The following is a 19,016-nucleotide window of genomic DNA, read 5'->3' on the forward strand; positions in this document are numbered from 1 at the left end:
GGGAACCATCAAGTGCAAGGGTGAAGGAGGGTGGGCGGTACAAGCACATACAAACTTCCTGTACACTCAAGACACTAGTCTTATCCAGAGCATCTTACAGATAGTCAGCAGTCAAGTCAGTGCATGTGGCCCAAGTAGGAAGTGAAACCACATCCCTTGTATTGCCAGCAGTACAAACTAAGTTCCCATCGACTGGACAGGAAGCAGTCTAACCAATGAAGACCACAGATGGTTTTGAACTGGTAATCTCGTCCTTTCCACTGCATTACTATTCAGTTCATAGTTCCGTTTCTGAGGTCTTACCGGTTTCGGCATGTTTGTCTCCTCTCCTCCCTTCACCCGGCAGCTGAGAAGACAACTGTCACAGGATGGATAGCTTCCCTGCTTCACAGGACCTAGGGGACAGAGAAGATCAGTTCAGTTATGGGGACATTGTAGCAGATGGAATGCAGGTAGAACAGCTGATGCAACACATGGGTAAGACAAAGAAACCAGGGCAAAGGGGAAGGAATGAAAGAGAGGAAGGGGAGTTTAGGTCAGTGGGTAAAGAGGGGGTAACGATGATATGTCACTGTGGTGTCAACTGGACTGAAATAAAGCTCAGGAAGTAAAACATAAGATAGACCTTACTAAAACAACTGTTGTACAGAGAAATCTCCAATAAATTGTAATAAAATAGAGTTTTCGGGGTCCACGGGGGAGTGAATACTTATGATAGGCACTGTATGTACTCATTTCTAATTTGATAGAAAACTAGAAAATAAAGGAAAAGAGCACTATCATTAAAGCAAACTTGGTAAATTATATAGATAATTTGGATTACCTGTGATTTACAGGACACTGCTGAGGTGGAGGACCTCTCATAATAATGGCTGCAATTGGAGTAATGGAATGGTATCAACCACACAGAAACTATGTGTTTGATCAAATTGCTGTTTCAGTAAAGAGTGCAGTGGTAGTGTAATCTCATGACTTGAATCACCTGGTAAGAAGATGTAAGGTTGATTACACCCGATCCAAATATAGAACGGTTGCCTGGGAGACAATAAAACATGAGACTGAGGGGTCTATTCAATTTCAGCCCTCCAAGGCTTTAGCATAATCTCTCAACCCCAGTCATACATACTATTGCTGCACTGGGTGAAAAGGGTCCATATCAGGGGATATCTTTACATGACACGTTTTTGATATTCTAGAGAATACAGACCATTTGTGGATTTGCACCATATCCAGACAAATTCTGAATCCAGACGTGTCTTTTAGACATGTATGATGCTGGAATTACTCTGAATATCACACATGGACATTTCCTATGGCCGGATATGGACTCATTCAATATCTTGAGATGTGCGACATCCTATTTCCTCTCTTCATGTTGACAAATACTGACTGTATACATCGCATATCTGTGTTCTCAGCACATTCAAGATATGCTATATTGATTCCAGATATGCTTTTCTTGGCTGAGGTCCATATCTGGATCTTGATATGCCGAAAATAACGACGATTTCTGATGCATTTATGAGTTTTCCGCACATGCTCAATAATTTGTCGAATATGAAATCCATATTTTTTCTTTCATGCAGGAATCATTATGTGATTCCTTCCGTATATCATACATGGTATGGCCGGATATTGAGTTATTAGATATCCTAAGATAGGCCTATGTGGACATCTTAATTTCTCTATATGACGACAAATACTGACAGTAGGCCTGCATAGTATATTTCCATATGCTGAGGTGACTGAGGTTCATAATCAGGATCCTGATATGCTTTTTGATAAGCTAAATAAGGACAATTTCTGATACTTCTTTGAATTTCGAGGACATGTTCAATAATTTGAAAAATATTAAATCCATATAATTCTTTGACACTTGCTAAACGTTTTGTATTCCACCTGCATAAAGGCACACGCAAACCACAAGCTAAAAGCACTATAACTGGCAGCCTAGCAACAAGAATCACCCCTTTTCTGATGTGGAGTTCCAATAGTCATTTTTTAGATTGTAAACGGTGTGTGGTCGAACTGACAACAAGAAATTAGAAAATGTTCCGAAAATACCTCAAATAAGTTCAAGCTAAAGTGAGCATCTAATTTGAGATGTTTTATTTATATCTTAGTAACGTTAACTAGAATCAAGAAGGTTCGCTAATTAGGGGGGAGCGTAAAAGCTAACTGGTAGCCTAGCTAGGTAACAAATAACATTTATTTCTTTTCAGGGAAGACATTTGGGCGCATTTTGTATTACTGGTTAATATAAATAAGATCGCTAACCAGCAACTTAGCCAGCTAGTTTGTACCAGTTCGTTTTCTCGTCATGAATGAAGCAGGTACGTAGCTACCTTGTGGTTATGCGAAATGACAATATTTTCTTGCAATATCGACCCAATTTTGATGAACGATTTATGCATTGACAATTTGGAGTGGATTACAGACCAACACTAACTATCACCACGTAGGGCCTGGACTGCCAGTGACCGCCTCTGACCCAATCTGCACCCATCGCCCATAACAAACAGGGCTTGCAGGGGGATTGAGGGTGTGCAACTTTTATTTTCTGTTAAATAAATCAACTACATTTTCAGCATAGATTGGCCTACGTTTGTATCTTTACAGAAAACAGGTGTTCCGATTGGAGCTCTGGATTTGCTTTGCTTCATTTTTTAAAACAGAAATAGCAGATGTGCTTTGGATTAAATATGACAACATTTGCTTTTCCGTGCCTTGTAGCCTACTTCTGAATATGGCGCTGTATGCTCAGTTATGTCACCTTTATGTGAAGAAGCACAATGATTTTCGGTGCCTGAACAGGTCAAATCATTTAGATGCTGGACATTGATCATGAGTCAGATTTAGTCCATTTTCAATCAGACATATGAGGATGAATATTACATATCATGTAAGGATATCCATTGAAATTAATAATTTGGGGAGAAATATGGATCCAAAAATGATCAGGTAATGACTACAGATGATACATTTCTGAAAGTATGTGGATTCGTTCATGCCGAAGCATAAAGGCTTAGACACGTCAGCATGTTGACACATACCCTTCCTGAGTTAAAATATGTAAGCGGGTGCACGCTCATCAGGGGCATGTCTTGAAGGGATCTCACCCCAGATATCTCCCTGGACTCATACGGTAGTAGGGAGATTTCTGAGGTCCGGATTGGATGCCTGTAGAAACTGTCCCATTACAGAGAACATCCTATCTCAATATATGAAATGAAGGACATGTGTTTCTGGAGCATGTCTACTCCTTATATCTAATAACATTTTAGATATCTGGAAATATCTAGATAAAAGCACCCCCTGATATTGACCCTTTTCGCCCCGGGGCTGCTTTTCAACTAACACCAGCATTCCATCCGAAACAGTTCCTGCCTATATGACAATATTTTGTGAAATTTTTGTTTGTTTTGGTCTTCGGTCATTTTCTTTTGGGATGTTCACGCACACAAACATTTTGAGAGACAAGCCGAAGTCTAGGCAGCCGAAAGTCTAGGCCCCTTCGTAGCGGATTTGTCAACAGTAGGAATTTTTCAATTAAGTGTTTGTTGCCATTCAACAAGACGCAACTCGTTTTCATGTAAATGTCTTCACTTGAGAAATACTGCACCAAACATCCTTGGCAAAAACGTCAAAATTAATGACAGATCGAATTAATCTAAAATGCGTATATTGGCTACGGCATCTCAAGATGCACAAACAGTATTATTTCTGCTTTTTTCTAGTATTTTTAGCAAAGGCCTTGTAAGGAACGATGCGAGCACACTCGTTCAGGTCAACCAGCTGAGTTCGGGTAGGCACCAGTTGAACTGAAGCATGATGATGCCTTTACACTTAGTGTATACTGATGTTATACTGGGAAACTGAGTTTCCATAGCTAGGGCTGACAATGAGGACTTGTTGTTGATTCTGCTCTTCACCTCTGCATAATCAAAACAGTTGCTTTGTGAAAAGGTGAAAGTCCAGTTAGCCATGGTGATGTAAACGGTCCAGTGAGACATGGGCGCCAGCCCACGTAGATGTAAACAGAAAAGGATGAGCCTTTTGGGTAATGGAGGGATGAGATGGAGAGAAGTTAAACCTGCTTTGTGTTTGGTTTCCTTGCCATGACATTAATGAATATTGTGATACTGGTATGTCCCGGCCCTATCAGACTGTCAGTGATAAGTTGTAACATTGTGTGCACCTCTGATGCAGTGCATTGAGTCCTGGGCAAACACTCCCAAAAGTTCATTTCAAGTGCATGTTCCTTAACAATGATGGGACCCAGAATTGGGGGAAAAATGTACTGACTGGCAACCACGTATGCAATTCAAAGCAACCAAATCCAGCAGATCATTGGCATTAATGACCCTCAACATATATTTCAAACAGGTGGTAAATTGAGTTAAGTTTAGTACGATAGACGGGTGTGCCTGAAGGCACTTATGTACAGCTGCTGATTATTTTCTGCAAAAAATGTGGTCATGCGTATAAAAAAACGTTAGGTAGGACCGGTGTTTAATGCACTGGGGTACATAAGTATTGGCGCCTGTAGAAAGTAACGGAATTATGTATAGGTTATAATTTGTAGACCGTGATCGCGTTGAGCAACATTGTTTCAATCATTGCGACACTGGTTACACTACTCACCGGCCCGCCTCCCTTTGCAATAGATGACAACCGTCAAAACGCGCCAATGCTACATTGTAACAGGTTAACCCAACTAATGAAACGCAATTATACTTGCTAATAATGATACGCCATGGCTAAGTAAAACTGGAATGATATTATAGGCTACGTTTCAGGTCTAATAACACGAGGCAATGCATTTCACACTAATAAAAACGTTATTGCAAACAAGATAAGTCAAGTTTTGAAATCTTCGCAAGACAGATGTGACCGCGTGTCACATAGCCTAATGTTGTGCTTTCGTCTAAGTGCAAACTATTATTGCGCAAATAATGAAGTAGCTTGTCTGCCAAAAAAACGTTTTTCAGAGATAAAGACCGTTTAAATTTCCTCACAAATTTATCAGTAATAGGTTGAAATGAAGGCCCGTCTTAGCCTACTTTTGCAACACGTCGAGTACACAAAAATCGCCCCTTTTTCATCAGCTTGCAGAAGCTCTTCTAAGGAGACAGACAAACTCACCTCTGGTGAAGGACTAAGGCTTCAAAGACCGACAAAATCCTGAGTATTCAATGCTTTCAGGTTATCCAAGCTGTAAACTAAACGACTATATTTAATGTACCCTTGTCACCTCCAATGTTCTCGTGAAGCCTGTTAGAACGGACATGAGTGAAAAAACCGTGCAATTGAGATCCACCGTAAGGCGATTTGTGAAGACATTCAATATGGCCGTCGGACTAGTCGAGGCCAGGCGTGGTTGATTTGATATGTGGGGGTACCCGCTCTGCTCAGTAGCAGCGATGAGAACTCCCCCAACTTTAAAATAGAGTATTCTAACAGTGTCGGTGGGTGTACTCCATGCTGTCATAGTTGTGTGTACAATATATGATACTAAATGGAGGGAGAAAATCAACATACCAAATCCTACGAATTGCCCTGAAGCCAGGATGCACACACACACCTTGTCCTTCTAAGTTATCTCCATTTATTCCAGTTTCCTTCCTTTCACCTGTGGATCAAATATAGTCTATGGAGTATGCATGATAAATAGAACAATAACATGGGGAAAGTCAGTACACAAAGGGAAACAGTATCTATATTAGTTATATTATATCATAACGAGCATGGTATCAGCTTTGTCTCAAATAAGGACTCTCACAAATAAGGACTCTCTCTCTCAAATAAGGACTCTCACAAATAAGGATGTCTGCCATGATGTCTGTGAATACTTCTCTCATACCTGCTTTGTAAAACACTGAACCCTTTTCCATGAAGTCTTTGTCTTCACAGAGCATCACAGAAACATTGGTGGGAAAAGTACCCAATTGTCATACTTGAGTAAAAGTAAAGATACCTAAATGGAAAATGACTCAAGTAAAAGTCAGCCAGTAAAATTCTACTTGAGTAAAAGTCAAGGGAATTTGGTTTAAAATATACTTAAGAATCAAAAGTAAATGCAATTACTAAAATATACTTAAGTATCAAAGGTCAAAGTAAAAATAATTTCAAATTTCTTATATTAAGCAAACCACACGGCACCATTTTATTTTTTATTTTAGTTAGAGAAAGCCAGAGGCACACTCCAACATTCAGACATCATTTACAAACGAAGCATGTGTGTTTAGTGAGTCTGCCAGATCAGAGGCAGTAGAGATGACCAGGGATTTTCTGTTTATAAGTGTGTGAATTAAACAATTTTCCTGACCTGCTAAGCATTTAAAATGTAACGAGTACTTTTGGGTGTCAAGGAAAATGTATTGAGAATGTATTGCTTCTACACCTGCATTGCTTGCTGTTTGGGTTTTTAGGCTGGGTTTCTGTACAGCACTTTGAGATATCAGCTGATGTACGAAGGGCTATATAAATACATTTGATTTGAGTAAAAAGTACAATATCTTCTTAAGGAATGTAGTGAAGTAAAAGTAAAAGTAGTCAAAGATACCCCAAAAAACTACTTAAGTAGTACTTTAAAGTATTTTTACTGAAGTACTTTACACCACTGCTCACAAATAACTCTCCTTCACTCAATAATCTTCCAAGGCAATGCAATGAATTCAAACATGAGAGTTACGCATTATGGATCCATTTATAACACTGATAATGTTCAGCTCTGTGAAGACGTTTGTTTAAATTTCATCAGTAGGTTTTGTTAGGCTATATTTGCCGTGAGCCTAAATGGGTATACTCTTGAAAAAGTTAAGAATTCCATGTTGCATTCCCTGATCCTTCTTTACTAACACATAACTTTGCATGCTACGTCATCTAGTGGACACAAACTGTTATTACACTAAGGAGACACGAAGAGTGTCTCTTCTAAAACACTGGTTTAGACATTTCCTTGACCACGCAATTAAGCATAACTTGATGTTTCAGAGATTTACTGGTTTGGGTGAGCAGCAATCAAAGCATGTTGTATTTCATCAACAGCGGGAGATTAGTAAGTGCTAGTACCAGTTAGAAATGTAGATCTTAGTTCTCAGAAATGATTTCTTAATTCTAAATTCACTTTATTATTGGGGTCAGCAGTGGGTCTACATTCTCTCAGCTGAGACTCTTTGTTTCCTGATGTATTGCTGGGTTCTTGCTGATTCAGTATGTGGGTACTTCCTGAAAAACGGCACAATCTGGGGTAATCTCAGTAACCTAACATGAAAGTACTCTGTTATAACAGGAATCTTGAAGTCATACCTATAGATATTCCGTGGAAAGTAAGCAATTTAGACTTGGCCATGAATAAGATTTCCAAGTTCGTAAAGTTGGATTTTAAAGGCCTATCAAACCTAAAAATCTCTCAAGTGGATGATTGAGACAAAAAGGCTTCTCAACAGTTTTTACCCCCAAGCCATAAGACTTCTGAACAGGTAACCAATGGTTACCCAAACTATTTGCATTGTGTGCCCCCCCAACCCCTCTTTTACGCTGCTGCTAAGCTCTGTTTATCTTATATGCATAGTCACTTTAACCACACATCCATGTACATACTACCTCAATTGGCCCGACCAACCAGTGCTCCCGCACATTGGCTAACTGGGTTATCTGCATTGTGTCCCACCTCCCGCCAACCCCTCCTTTTACACTACTGCTACTCTCTGTTCATCATATATGCATAGTCACTTTAACGATACCTACATGTACATACTACCTCAATCAGCCTGACTAACAGGTGTCTGTATATAGCCTTGCTACTCTTATTTTCAAATGTCTTTTTACTGTTGTTTTATTTCTTTACTTACCTACACACACACACACACACCTTTTTTTCACACTATTGGTTAGAGCCTGTAAGTAAGCATTTCACTGTAAAGTCTACACCTGTTGTATTTGGCGCACGTGACAAATAAACTTTGATTTGATTGTGCTCTTGGACACCTAGAAGCTCTTCGGGAGCTGGGTTTGGCTCATAACAGACTCACAACCTTGGCAGACCATTTGTTTCAGGGCCTGGCCAACCTCTCCCTGCTACATCTGGACAACAACCTCATTGCAACCGTCAGCACCTCCTCCTTTCAGCCTCTCTCCAGTTTGAAGACAGTGAATTTAACCAAGAACAACCTTTATATGGTTGGCTGCCTAGAAGGCAACCCATAGACTTGCTCCCACAAAATGTCCAATGCTTGGTCGTGACAGTCGGCCGTGGCCTGGAACCCCTCCATCATACTGCGAAGCAACTCCTCGTGCCTACCAATGGTGGCTCCTTGGGAGGAGATAGCGCAGCGTAGCTGGTCCAAGTCTGCTGGGTCAGTCATGGCCAGTTCGTACTATCAGGAATCAAGGTAAGACCCAGATACAGACTGTCGAAGTAACAATGTTTATTGTGGCAACAGGGACAGGCAAAGACAGGTCAAGGCAGGCAGGGGTCGAAAATCCAGGGTAAGGCAAAGGTACCGGACAGCAGGCGGTCTCAGGGTCAGGCAGAGTTCAGTAATCCAGAGGTGGAGCAAAGGTACAGGACGGCAGGCAGGCTCAGTGTCAGGCAGAGAGGTCAGGCGGGCAGGTACAGGGTCAGGACAGGCCAAAAACCAAGAGGGTGATGAAAGAGAGGCTGGGAAACGATAGGCGCTGACAGGAAAACCTCTGGTTAGCTTGAACGAGCAAGACAAACTGGCAACAAACAGACAGAGAACACGGGTATAAATACACAGGGAATAATAGGTGTTGTGTCTTTGGCTATGCCGGATTAAGTGATATGACATGCTATTCTATAAAATAATTTCTCCGCAATTAATATCACCTGATTGAGCTAATCATGTAAATGTAATTAACTAGAGTCGGGCAACACAAAATAATATTTATAGAGCTGTTATCTTCCAAATAAACTCTTAAAGACCTAGTAATATTTTACGTCAATAGCAGTCAATATCAATCGTCATCTTAATTCAGTTTCATCTGAAAGTTGTAAATTATTTTATCTGCACGAACCCTGGCTAATAATTTGAATCAGCAACACAAAATTGGGTTTAATTATTTATTTACGAAATACCTAACTAATCACACAGAATTACACATACACATAATTCAATCATAACTTGATTACAAATTACGTCATAAAGGAAAATGTCCCTAGCGGCCAGAACAGATATGACAGCTTGTTACACAAAGGAAAAGGGCTGGGTTTGAGTGAAAGAGCGGGAAGACTGAGGAACAAAGGGAAGAAGCTGTGCTATCGTAAATACAGTATCTTATGCATTCTAAATTACCGCTCATTTGGAAAAGGAAATGCAATAAATATTTACTCTGAGCTGCGCTTCGGTAGGTTGGTGGTAGATGTAAGGCCGTGTTGCCCAACCAAGTCCTTTGAAGAATGTCTCTGGTGGTCAATTGGATACGTTGTAGTAACGTCGTTGTGTGGTAGACGGGATACTCTGTCTGTTCCTTCCTAACCTGCTAACTCAACGGCTAGGAGGTATCACTTCTGTAGTGAATAAGAGTTCAAAGTTCATACCATTCGCAACAAAAGCTCACGCTGATGTCGGCTTCGTTCTGTTGTTATTATCTGAACCATTCTGACATAGGACCGTCGTCCTACATCCCCGGAACAGAAAGTTCTATTGTCGTCAAGGGCTTATATAGGAAGGGAGAGGAGGGTGTGTTTGAAAAGTTTTATAGCCCATGTCCCTTCACAGGGCGGGCCACTGAGTGAGCAGCCCTATCTTATGAAAATCTAAATCTCTAATTTTAGAAGCTAAAATCAAATTTCATCCCATCACAAATAATTTAATATTCAAACATTTAAATTGAACAACAATTCCATGTGAATCCGATAACTCTGATGTGTAGACTTTCCACATAGAGTTTATGTCATCTTATCATTGATGAGAATGTCTCAGATGACAACCGAACTGACATCATATTCATTAAATACCACCGTTCAATTGTTCGGATTACCAGAATATAGTTAATTTCCCCCCACCTTCTGATGTTTCCAGAATCTCTATGTTTGCAACTGTAACCTCACTAGGGTAGAGAGAGGAAAAAGGGGGGAAGAGGTATTTATGACTGTCATAAACCTACCCCCAGGCCAACGTCATGACATAGGGAAGATGGGTGACACCTGGAGGGGGGGAGGAGACAAGCACAAGGACAGGTGAAACAGATCAGGGCGTGACAGTCACAAGGGACTATCTCATCTACCTATCAACTTTCTTGAAGGTCTGAAATCTTCATTGGTATTCCATGCAGGGAGTCTTAATATTAAGGAGCTGCAATTAGACATATTCATTCACACACCCCGGTTGTGGTTCCTTGAGATCAGTAAGAATGAGTTCACAGTCCTCACTCCAAAGCTGTTTCACCCAATCTCAAGGCTCAACAGACTGTATCTGTCCAAAGGCTGACTTCAGTCCTTAGATTTCCTCATAGGAGCAAACCTCAGCAGAGTCACTTTCTTGCAGGTGAGAAAGAACAACATAACAGTAGTCAATGAGACAATAAGTTGCGTTCTTTCCCTGCCTTGACATACCTCGACATGCAAGATAATCATTTTACCTGTGGCTGCAGCAATGCTTGGTTTGTCCAGTGGATGGAGAACGACAAGCAAACACAGGTTGTTGGCTCCACAGAGTTTACCTACAACTATCCTGCCGAGCTAAAGGGCACCAAGCTGTTGGATGTTGAGCTTCAGTTCTGTACAGTACACTTAGGACTTTACTACTACATCTCTTCCACTTCTCTGGTCCTCCTCACCCTGATAGCATCCTTTGCCTACCACTTCCTGAAATGGCAGGTAATAGACGGCTATTACCTCTTCTTGGCTTTCCTCAATGACACCAAGCAAAGGAATAAGCACAAGCCTCGTGGATGTCAGTATGATGCCTTAATCTCCTACAACGTCTACGATGAGCCCTGGGTCCTGAAGGAGCTTCTGCCAGAGCTGGAGGGAGAGCAGGGCTGGAAGCTGTGTCTCTACCACCGGGACTTCCAACCAGGCAAACCAATCATAGACAACATTATGGACGCCATCTACGGAAGCCACAAGACCATCTGTGTGATCAGCCACCGCTACCTGAAGAGTGAGTGGTGCTCCCGGGAGATCCAGGTGGCCAGCTTCCAGCTCTTTGATAAGCAGAAGGACGTCCTGATTCTGGTGTTCCTGGAGTAGATCCCAACCCACCAGCTGTCACCCTACCACCGGATGATGAGCTGGTGAAGAGACACACCTACCCGAGTTGGCTCAGAGCTGGGGAGCACACCAGGGTCTTCTGGCAGCAACTACGGCTGGCTTTAGAGACCAAGGACGGCCCTGCTGAAGAAAATCCCATCCTCTCTGGGGTGGAGGCACTGTGACTGTGACTACTTGATTTGAAACAACCATCACATTCTGAACCTTTTCTTTACATCTGCATGGGAATATCATTAAGAAATGCTTATACATAATTAGCCAGTTCATGATCACATTTACCTGTAAGACTTATTTTTGCGGGTCATACTGTAGAATTACTCATCTGAATGTATTGCTTGGTTTTTTTCCTGTATCTTAATTATCCCATGAATGAATGCAATATAATCATACTATTTCAGGTTCTTTGTATCTTTTTAATTCAACTCATCTCTGTCATACACAAATGTTCAACAAAAATGTGCTAAAATATGATTTGAACCTTAAAAAAACATTGTTTGGGTGACTTGTGAGTTGTGGTGTCAAGTTAAAGTAACTGCCAAGTGTTAGGATTTCTATGAAATATGTCCTATAATTCATTCCAATATGAGTTTTCCTTCCACATTTAAAAAAAAAATGAAGTATGTTTAAATGCAGCTTTTCTGTGTTGGAAAGGATGTGTGGGTACCCCAACACAACAGAATGGTTTTGGCATATACTGATCATTACAAATATGAATGCGATTAGAACACTGATAATATCATCCTCTATGAGGAAATAGCAAGCATTTTTGAAACGGTCTGTTTGAGATAAAACATTTACCTGGGATTTCGGAAGTGTTTTTTCTCAAATGTATGCTTTGGCCACAGAAAGAGTATAGGATGAGTCAACATTATTTGGGTATGAGTTAACAGAAAACCTTTACTGGACAGTTACTTTAACATGTGATTATACGTTTTGATGTTGTCCATTGAGAACAGATGATCACAGTTGTTATTCTTCGAAAAGGTATCTAACATAAACTGAGTCCTATTCGACACAGCCCATCATGTCTGGGGTGATTTTTTTAGGCTCTTGGAGCATCCTGCTGAAAGCCAGGAGTCTGGGGGGCTCGTAGTGGTAGTACTCAGAGCCCACATACACTTTGACTCCATCAGCGCCACACATGCCTGCCTCGATGCCGGAGATGGGCAGTGGAGCCTCTCTGGCTACTACCCTAGGGGTGGCAGAAAGGTCAATGTCCTTCATCATCCGTCCTATAGGGGGAAATAGAGACAGGAAAATTGTTTTTCACTGAGTGTGTGAAAGGTTCCCAAAGATGACGCCACGTTTGCCCCGCAGGTCTTGTGGCACGTCAGGCCTCTCCAGCAGGGGGAGGTAATGAGTCATTAAAGGTCCAATGCAGCTGTTTACATTTTTTTTTTAACATCAAATCATTTCTGACACAGGAAAATCACGTTTTTTTGAATATTGATGTAAAAAGAGCAACACTTTTTTTTGGATAGATTTGAATGTACTCAAGTTCAATGTCCAATTAGTTACCTTGAATAATGTGCACAATATGGTGACCTTTACAAACAAAGGCTGCGTTCACAGGCCCTTCGATGCCCAGCTCCTCGTTCAGGCTTTTAGGGTAGCCCTCAATCAGAGTGGAGGGAGCTGCTGATTTGTAGATGTAAACTTGGTCGCCCTGTCAACCAGAAATGGTGGTATTCAGGTGTGTTTTATGTGCCATGGGACAAACAGAGGCATGATGATGTAACAAACAGTTGACTGAATGAAAGTCATTTTCTATATACTCAAATCAAATCCATTTTTGTTTTTGTCACATCCTTCGTAAACAAGTTGTAGACTAACAGTGAAATATTTACTTAAGGGTCATTTTCCATCAATGCAGAGTAAAAGTGACACGGGGAGTAAATACATTGAAATAAAAAATAACATCAGGGACTACAAGTACCGAGTTGATGTGCAGGGGTACGAGGTCATTGAGGTAGCCATGTACATATACTGTAGGTAGGGGTACTGTAGTGAGTAAAGCTCTGAACATGTTATTTATCGCAAGTGAAGTCCCTGTCTTCCCCTACATCCTGTAACCTTTGACCCACCTTGATAATGTAGATCTTGTCACTGTAGGAGAAGACTGCGTCCACCCCGTTGGCCACTTCCTTCCAGGTTCTGGCAATGGGGAAGGTATGTTTACCATCACGATGGGTGTCTAGACGCATATAATTATGACCTGAGGAAGTGGGACGGAGGTGAAAATTGGCAACTGCCTAATGCGAGTTGTGCGCACAATTGAACACAAAGGCTTAGTTCTTACCAGTGAAGGCATAGGTTTTGCCTGAGTCGTCTGAGGTGATGGCATCCAATGTCACTTCACTGCATTTGGGAACCTTTGCCTCACCGCCATGGCCTACAATCCAACAATAACATGTCTCAACACAATCCAAAAGCTTTTTTTCCCCTGAAATGGTGTTGTTATTACCATTCACCATTCATCTGTTCAATCTCACACCATGCACACTGGGCAGAGGAGGCTGGTGGGATGAGCTATAGGAGGACACACTTATTGTAATGGCTGGAATGGAATAAATGGAATGGAGTTAAACATGTGGTTTCTATATGTTTGATGTGTTGATGATACCGTTCCATTTATACCATTCCAGCCATTACAAGAGCCCATCCTCCTACAGCCTCCTCTGACAATGAACTGATTTTGATAAAGGAGGAAGGGTAACATCCTTTGCATGGTTCTCTTACCGAAATTGGGGCACCTCATGAAGTAGTGCCTGGAGTCCTTAGGGTACACACCATTCACCTCCCCAGATACAGGGTGGAACCGGGTGAAGTTGTGACCATGGAAACAGTAGTATTGCTCTAGCCAACGGAAGGCAGACGTACAGTTGGGCAGGTGGGCCCACTGTTTCTCCTTTACTGACTGCGTGGCGATGTCATAGTTGTACACTTCTTCTCCTGTGAGAGAGGAAACATATGCTAGGCAGCACACACCAAGACTAGAAAACTTGATATCCATAACACATTTCCTGGTATGTTGTCTGTGAATAAATTATAAATGTTTAGGGCCTCCCGGGTGGCGCAGTGGTTAAGGGCGCTGTACTGCAGCGCCAGCTGTGCCATCAGAGACTCTGGGTTTGCGCCCAGTCTCTATCGTAACTGGCCGTTACCGGGAGGTCCGTGGGGCAACGCACAATTGGCCTAGCGTCGTCCGGGTTAGGGAGCGCTTGGCCGGTAGGGATGTCCTTGTCTCATCGCGCACCAGCGACTCCTGTGGTGGGCTGGGAGCAGTGCGCGCTAACCAAGGTTGCCAGGTGCACGGTGTTTCCTCCGACACATTGGTGCGGCTGGCTTCCGGGTTGGATGCGCCCTGTGTTAAGAAGCAGTGCGGCTTGGTTGGGTTGTGTATCGGAGGACGCATGACTTTCAACCTTCGTCTCTCCCGAGCCCGTACGGGAGTTGTAGCGATGAGACAAGATAGTAGCTACTAAAAACAATTGGATACCACGAAAAATGGGTAAAAATAAATAAATAAAATGTATAAATGTTTATAGCAACAAACCAGAGAAATGTTCATTATGGTCTTATGTGGGGCATCAAAGGGTTAACAGGCTTACCCTTGAAGAATAGGACAGAGTCTGAGTTACACTCTCCCTTGGGGCACTCCACCGCAGCGTCCAGGTGGCTGGGCACCCCTGGGAAGTCCAGCTGGATGTCCTTGGGGTAGCCCTCCTCCAGACTGTGGTTATAGTAGCTGAAAACCTTGTCGTCCTGTAATTGAGGAGGGATGGAGAATACGGAGTATACTAAGTGAATGCTGTCAGAGGTGTCATATACCCTCAAAATCTGAGGGTGCACAAAGTATGTGAGGATGGCAGGGGGGTGGTCCGAAGTTGGAGAATTTAACATTTTTCAAACACCTGCACAGCCTTTTCCTGCAGTCATAATCATTATGCTTTATTATTTGTAAAAAAATGTTTCTTTTTCTGCATATCTAAGCATATCTCAAGCTTTCTGTCTGTTCCTGACTGATGGTTATTTTTTTAAAGAAACTAAATATGCTTCTCCGCATCTCTGCTAAAATCTGGGTAAAAGATTGAAGGAATGTGAGTCTTATTCAGTACATTTAGTTATTGCTTGCTTTTATAAAGTCTACCAACCTTGCTAGCAGGCATGCTAGATAAGATAGTTCGACAAGCTAGCTACTCCAACTTGATTGATAGCCTGTAATGGCTTCTTGCTAGCTAGTTATGCGGTTGGGAGATTGGGAGCCTATCTGGGCTAGCTAAAGCCAACTTCAGAAAGTTGCTAGGTGGCTAGCAGCATGACAGAGAAACAACAACCCAAAATGTTTTAAAATAAATCAAAATAAATCTCATATATATAGTATGTCTTTTTTTACAGGACAAATCTGAGAGGGCACATGCTACTGTGCCACCTATGGGAACACATGATTGCATAACTTGACTTTTAAAAAGATTGCCCAAGCTGATGAGTCACTAGTAAAACTACGTGTTAAAGTTCCCTATTCATATGGATATCGACTACATCATTGATATTGACAGTACCAGGAAAAAGTAGATGTGATCATGTTTTTCAGGTTTTTCTCTGTTGTGCATGCGGAAGGCAGCGTCAACATGCCCCAGGTGATGGTAGTCATCTAGCTCCCTGAAGAAGGCACTGGAGACCTGAGCTGGACCATTGAAGCCGTTCCACAGGTGATCCCCTTAGAGTAGCATAGTTCAGATCTGGGATCAGATATACTCATGGAAATGTAAGCTTACACTCGCCTTACACAAATATCTAGTACAAACCCACGTTTACAGGTCATGTTAGCCCATATCAAAATACTCACTAACTAATCCACTACACTCTTGAAAATAGGGTTCAAAAAGGGATGTTTGGCTGTCCACATAGGAAAACCCTTTTTAGTTCCAGGTAGAACTCTTTTGGGTTCCATGTAGAACCCTTTCCCAGAAGGTTCTACATGGAACCCAATAGAGTTCTACGAGGAACCAAAATTATTCTACCTGTAACCAAAAAGGGTTCCTCAAAGGGTTCTCCTATGGGAACAGCCGAAGAACCCTTTTAAGTTCTAGATTGTACCTTTTTTCTAAGAGCGTACCTGTAACCCTAGCCATCCCGATGGGGACATAATGACATTTCATGACAATGACAAAGCCCACTGTAGGGAGAATGAGGGTAAAAAAAAGATGACTCATAACATGGTTTTGATACCCTTGAAGAAGAAGGTGTGTCCTTTCTCGTCGGGGGCGATGGCGTCAAACTCGATGCCGTCACACCGGTCTGGGTTGGCTTTGTGGTGGGCCTGATCCTCGTGGTGGTCGTGGTCGTGGTCTAATGGGCCAGTCAGAGTCAAGGTGAGATGCACGTTATATGACTTTTCATTATTCCAACATTTCTCCACATGAAAGGGTGCGGTGTGGTGATTTGGAAGTCATGCATCCTACTCTCATGTAAAAGCATGTAGGACATGAGCAACGGGCTGAAAGGGAGTTGAATAACACCTGTGCCTGTGGCAAGTTGCAACCCTAGTTGTTAGCCTTGCCTCTAGCACGTCTGGATCAGTCAATGAGTTGTGAGGTCCTACATTTTGACAGGCTGTTAAATGAATATGGATCTTAGACTCACCTGACATCATTACATCATGGATCCTGCGTAAAAAAAGAAAGCAGACATTATTCATCATAAACCATAATGTCCTCATTCTGATGAGACACGAGTGAGGTCATAGAGATGGGAAATGAGATAATACACTGCACATCATAACTCCACCCTCTGGGTAGACAGACCAATAATGATGCTGGAGTATACACAGCCCTATTCCAAATAGAGCAGCTCAAAGGGACACCTGATTGATATGAAGGGGATCTGTAATGATGAGGTAACGGGGTGAATCAGTGACAGAAGTGCTGAGGTACACGACTGACTTTGACCACTCTTTGTGTGTTTTGGGTTATTGATCCTGCCTTGACCTCTGTGACATTGCAAACAAACTTATGGAACTAACCCAGCCAATGTGGGGGAGCATAGTATCCAATTAGGTTGTGTAAGACATGTCTTAACACAGCACAGCGAAGCCCATAATGTGTTGAATAAAGTAACAGTTCAACAAAGTAAGTACAGAGGCAATTTAGAGGCAGTGTATTTTGCTGTGGCTACCCTGAACATGAATAAGAGAATAATAAGATGCCATTTTGGTAACCCAGCGGTTAATTAAGAGAGTTGGGCCAGTAACCGAAGGTCGCCGACTGGGTGAAAAATCTGTCAATGTGCTGTTGAGCAAAACACTTAACTCTAATTGCTCCTGTAAGTGGCTCTGGAAAAGAGCGTCTGCTAAATGACTAACATGTAAAGGCTTAGCAGTTGATCAGCAGTACTCACGCTGGAGCAGCATAGCTGAGTGCTAGTGCCAAGCACAGGCAGAGTGTTTGGGAGAGAAGCATCACGTTGAGCGGTCCTCCTCTGGGTCCAGGTACCGAAGAGAGCTGAGCTGAGAAAGGTGCCTGAGCAGGAGCTGACCAGACCTTTTATACTGGATCTGGATTTACCAATGTGCCTTATGTGTGTGGGAGTGTGGGTAGTTCTGTGCTCTGTTTACTGAAAGAGCAGTGGGGGGGGTAGTAGTTCTGTGCTCTGTTTACTGAAAGTGCAGGGGGAGTGTAGGACTTTTTTCTGTTGCAAAACGATGATTTAAAACGATCAATATGAGCACATTTAAAAATGAGATTAAATGGCAAATTCTAATAAATATTGAACATGTTGGGATGCTAAATTGTAATTACTTCGCTACTATGACCTATTTATTGCCTTACCTCCTTACTACATTTGCACACACTGTATATAGACTTTTTCTATTGTGTTATTGACTGTACGTTTGTTTATTCCATGTGTAACTCTGTGTTGTTGTTTGTGTCGCACTGCTTTGCTTTATCTTGGCCAGGTCGCAGGTGTAAATGAGAACTTGTTCTCAACTGGCCAACCTGGTTAATTAAATAAAGGTGAAATAATTGTATTATTATTATTATTATTTTTAAATAAAGATTTAAACCCAATCCAAATGTTTTTCGAGGTGTCAGTCTCATGATACATGTATTCAATTTTACTGAGTCATTACCATAGCGTAGGCTATGACACATGACTGTGTTTCACAACATAACGACTGGGAATAGACAGCATTTCAAAAGCTTTCAGACTTCAACCTTACAAAACAAATGTGCAGTCAGACTGCAGTGTACACTAACTGCAGTACATTGTAGTATAACTGTAGTTAGAGTGCAGTATAACTGCAGTATGCTGCAAATACTGTGTCCAAAATACCATTTTCCTTTTACTGCAGTAATTTTGCAGCATAACTGCAGTTACAATGCAGTATAACTGCAGTTCAAACGCAGTACACTGCAGTTATTTTGCAATTACTGCGTCCAAAATACCACAATAGACTGCAGTTACTGCACTTTTAGTTTTAAAACGGCAATCTTTTTTTGTAAGGGCAGAGGTGAAATTACAGCAACATCACATACCCTGTTGTTACACATGATATAAAATGGACAATTTTGTAAAAGTTAGTTTATTTTGTGAGTAATCACCTACTCATAACAACAGCAATTTCAATTTTCATTGAAATACCTATAACTCTAATAACAGAAATAAAGTTCCACCCTTACTTTTTGGTCAGTGCTAGTGGGGATCCTTGAGACATCCCTACTCTAAACCATAACCATAACCCTAACCCTAACCTTAACCTCTACCCTTGCCC

General features: G+C 41.7%; 2 protein-coding genes and 2 pseudogenes across 3 annotated transcripts in view; 2 read left to right on the forward strand and 2 right to left on the reverse strand.

The window, feature by feature from the left end:
• Positions 1-5,558, reverse strand: part of LOC115132613 (radixin-like) — a 32,309-nt gene extending 26,751 nt beyond the window's left edge. The window contains exons 1-2 of one of the 2 annotated variants that reach the window (XM_029665357.2): positions 5,542-5,558; positions 304-395 (exon numbers count right to left, since the gene is read on the reverse strand). In XM_029665357.2, the coding sequence (XP_029521217.1) occupies positions 304-315 (12 nt within the window). In that variant the 5' untranslated portion in view covers positions 316-395; positions 5,542-5,558. Of the gene's footprint in view, positions 1-303; positions 396-5,145; positions 5,384-5,541 lie in introns of those variants that run through there. The other variant, XM_029665352.2, reaches the window with a different exon arrangement.
• LOC135572887 (leucine-rich repeat and fibronectin type-III domain-containing protein 5-like) lies at positions 3,767-8,211 on the forward strand (annotated as a pseudogene).
• Positions 8,212-10,412: 2,201 nt separating this feature from the next.
• Positions 10,413-12,214, forward strand: LOC115132645 (toll-like receptor 13; annotated as a pseudogene).
• hpxb (hemopexin b) lies at positions 11,635-17,800 on the reverse strand. The gene is made up of 10 exons (XM_029665366.2): positions 17,642-17,800; positions 16,889-16,911; positions 16,475-16,594; positions 15,805-15,962; positions 14,854-15,007; positions 13,982-14,194; positions 13,542-13,634; positions 13,327-13,457; positions 12,761-12,908; positions 11,635-12,474 (listed from the first exon to the last, which is right to left on the reverse strand). The coding sequence occupies exons 1-10, from the start codon at positions 17,701-17,703 to the stop codon at positions 12,248-12,250; spliced, it is 1,329 nt and encodes a 442-aa protein (XP_029521226.1). The 5' UTR covers positions 17,704-17,800; the 3' UTR covers positions 11,635-12,247.
• Positions 17,801-19,016: the final 1,216 nt, after the last annotated feature.

This window comes from Oncorhynchus nerka, linkage group LG2, assembly GCF_034236695.1.
Source record: "Oncorhynchus nerka isolate Pitt River linkage group LG2, Oner_Uvic_2.0, whole genome shotgun sequence".
NCBI lineage: Eukaryota > Metazoa > Chordata > Actinopteri > Salmoniformes > Salmonidae > Oncorhynchus > Oncorhynchus nerka.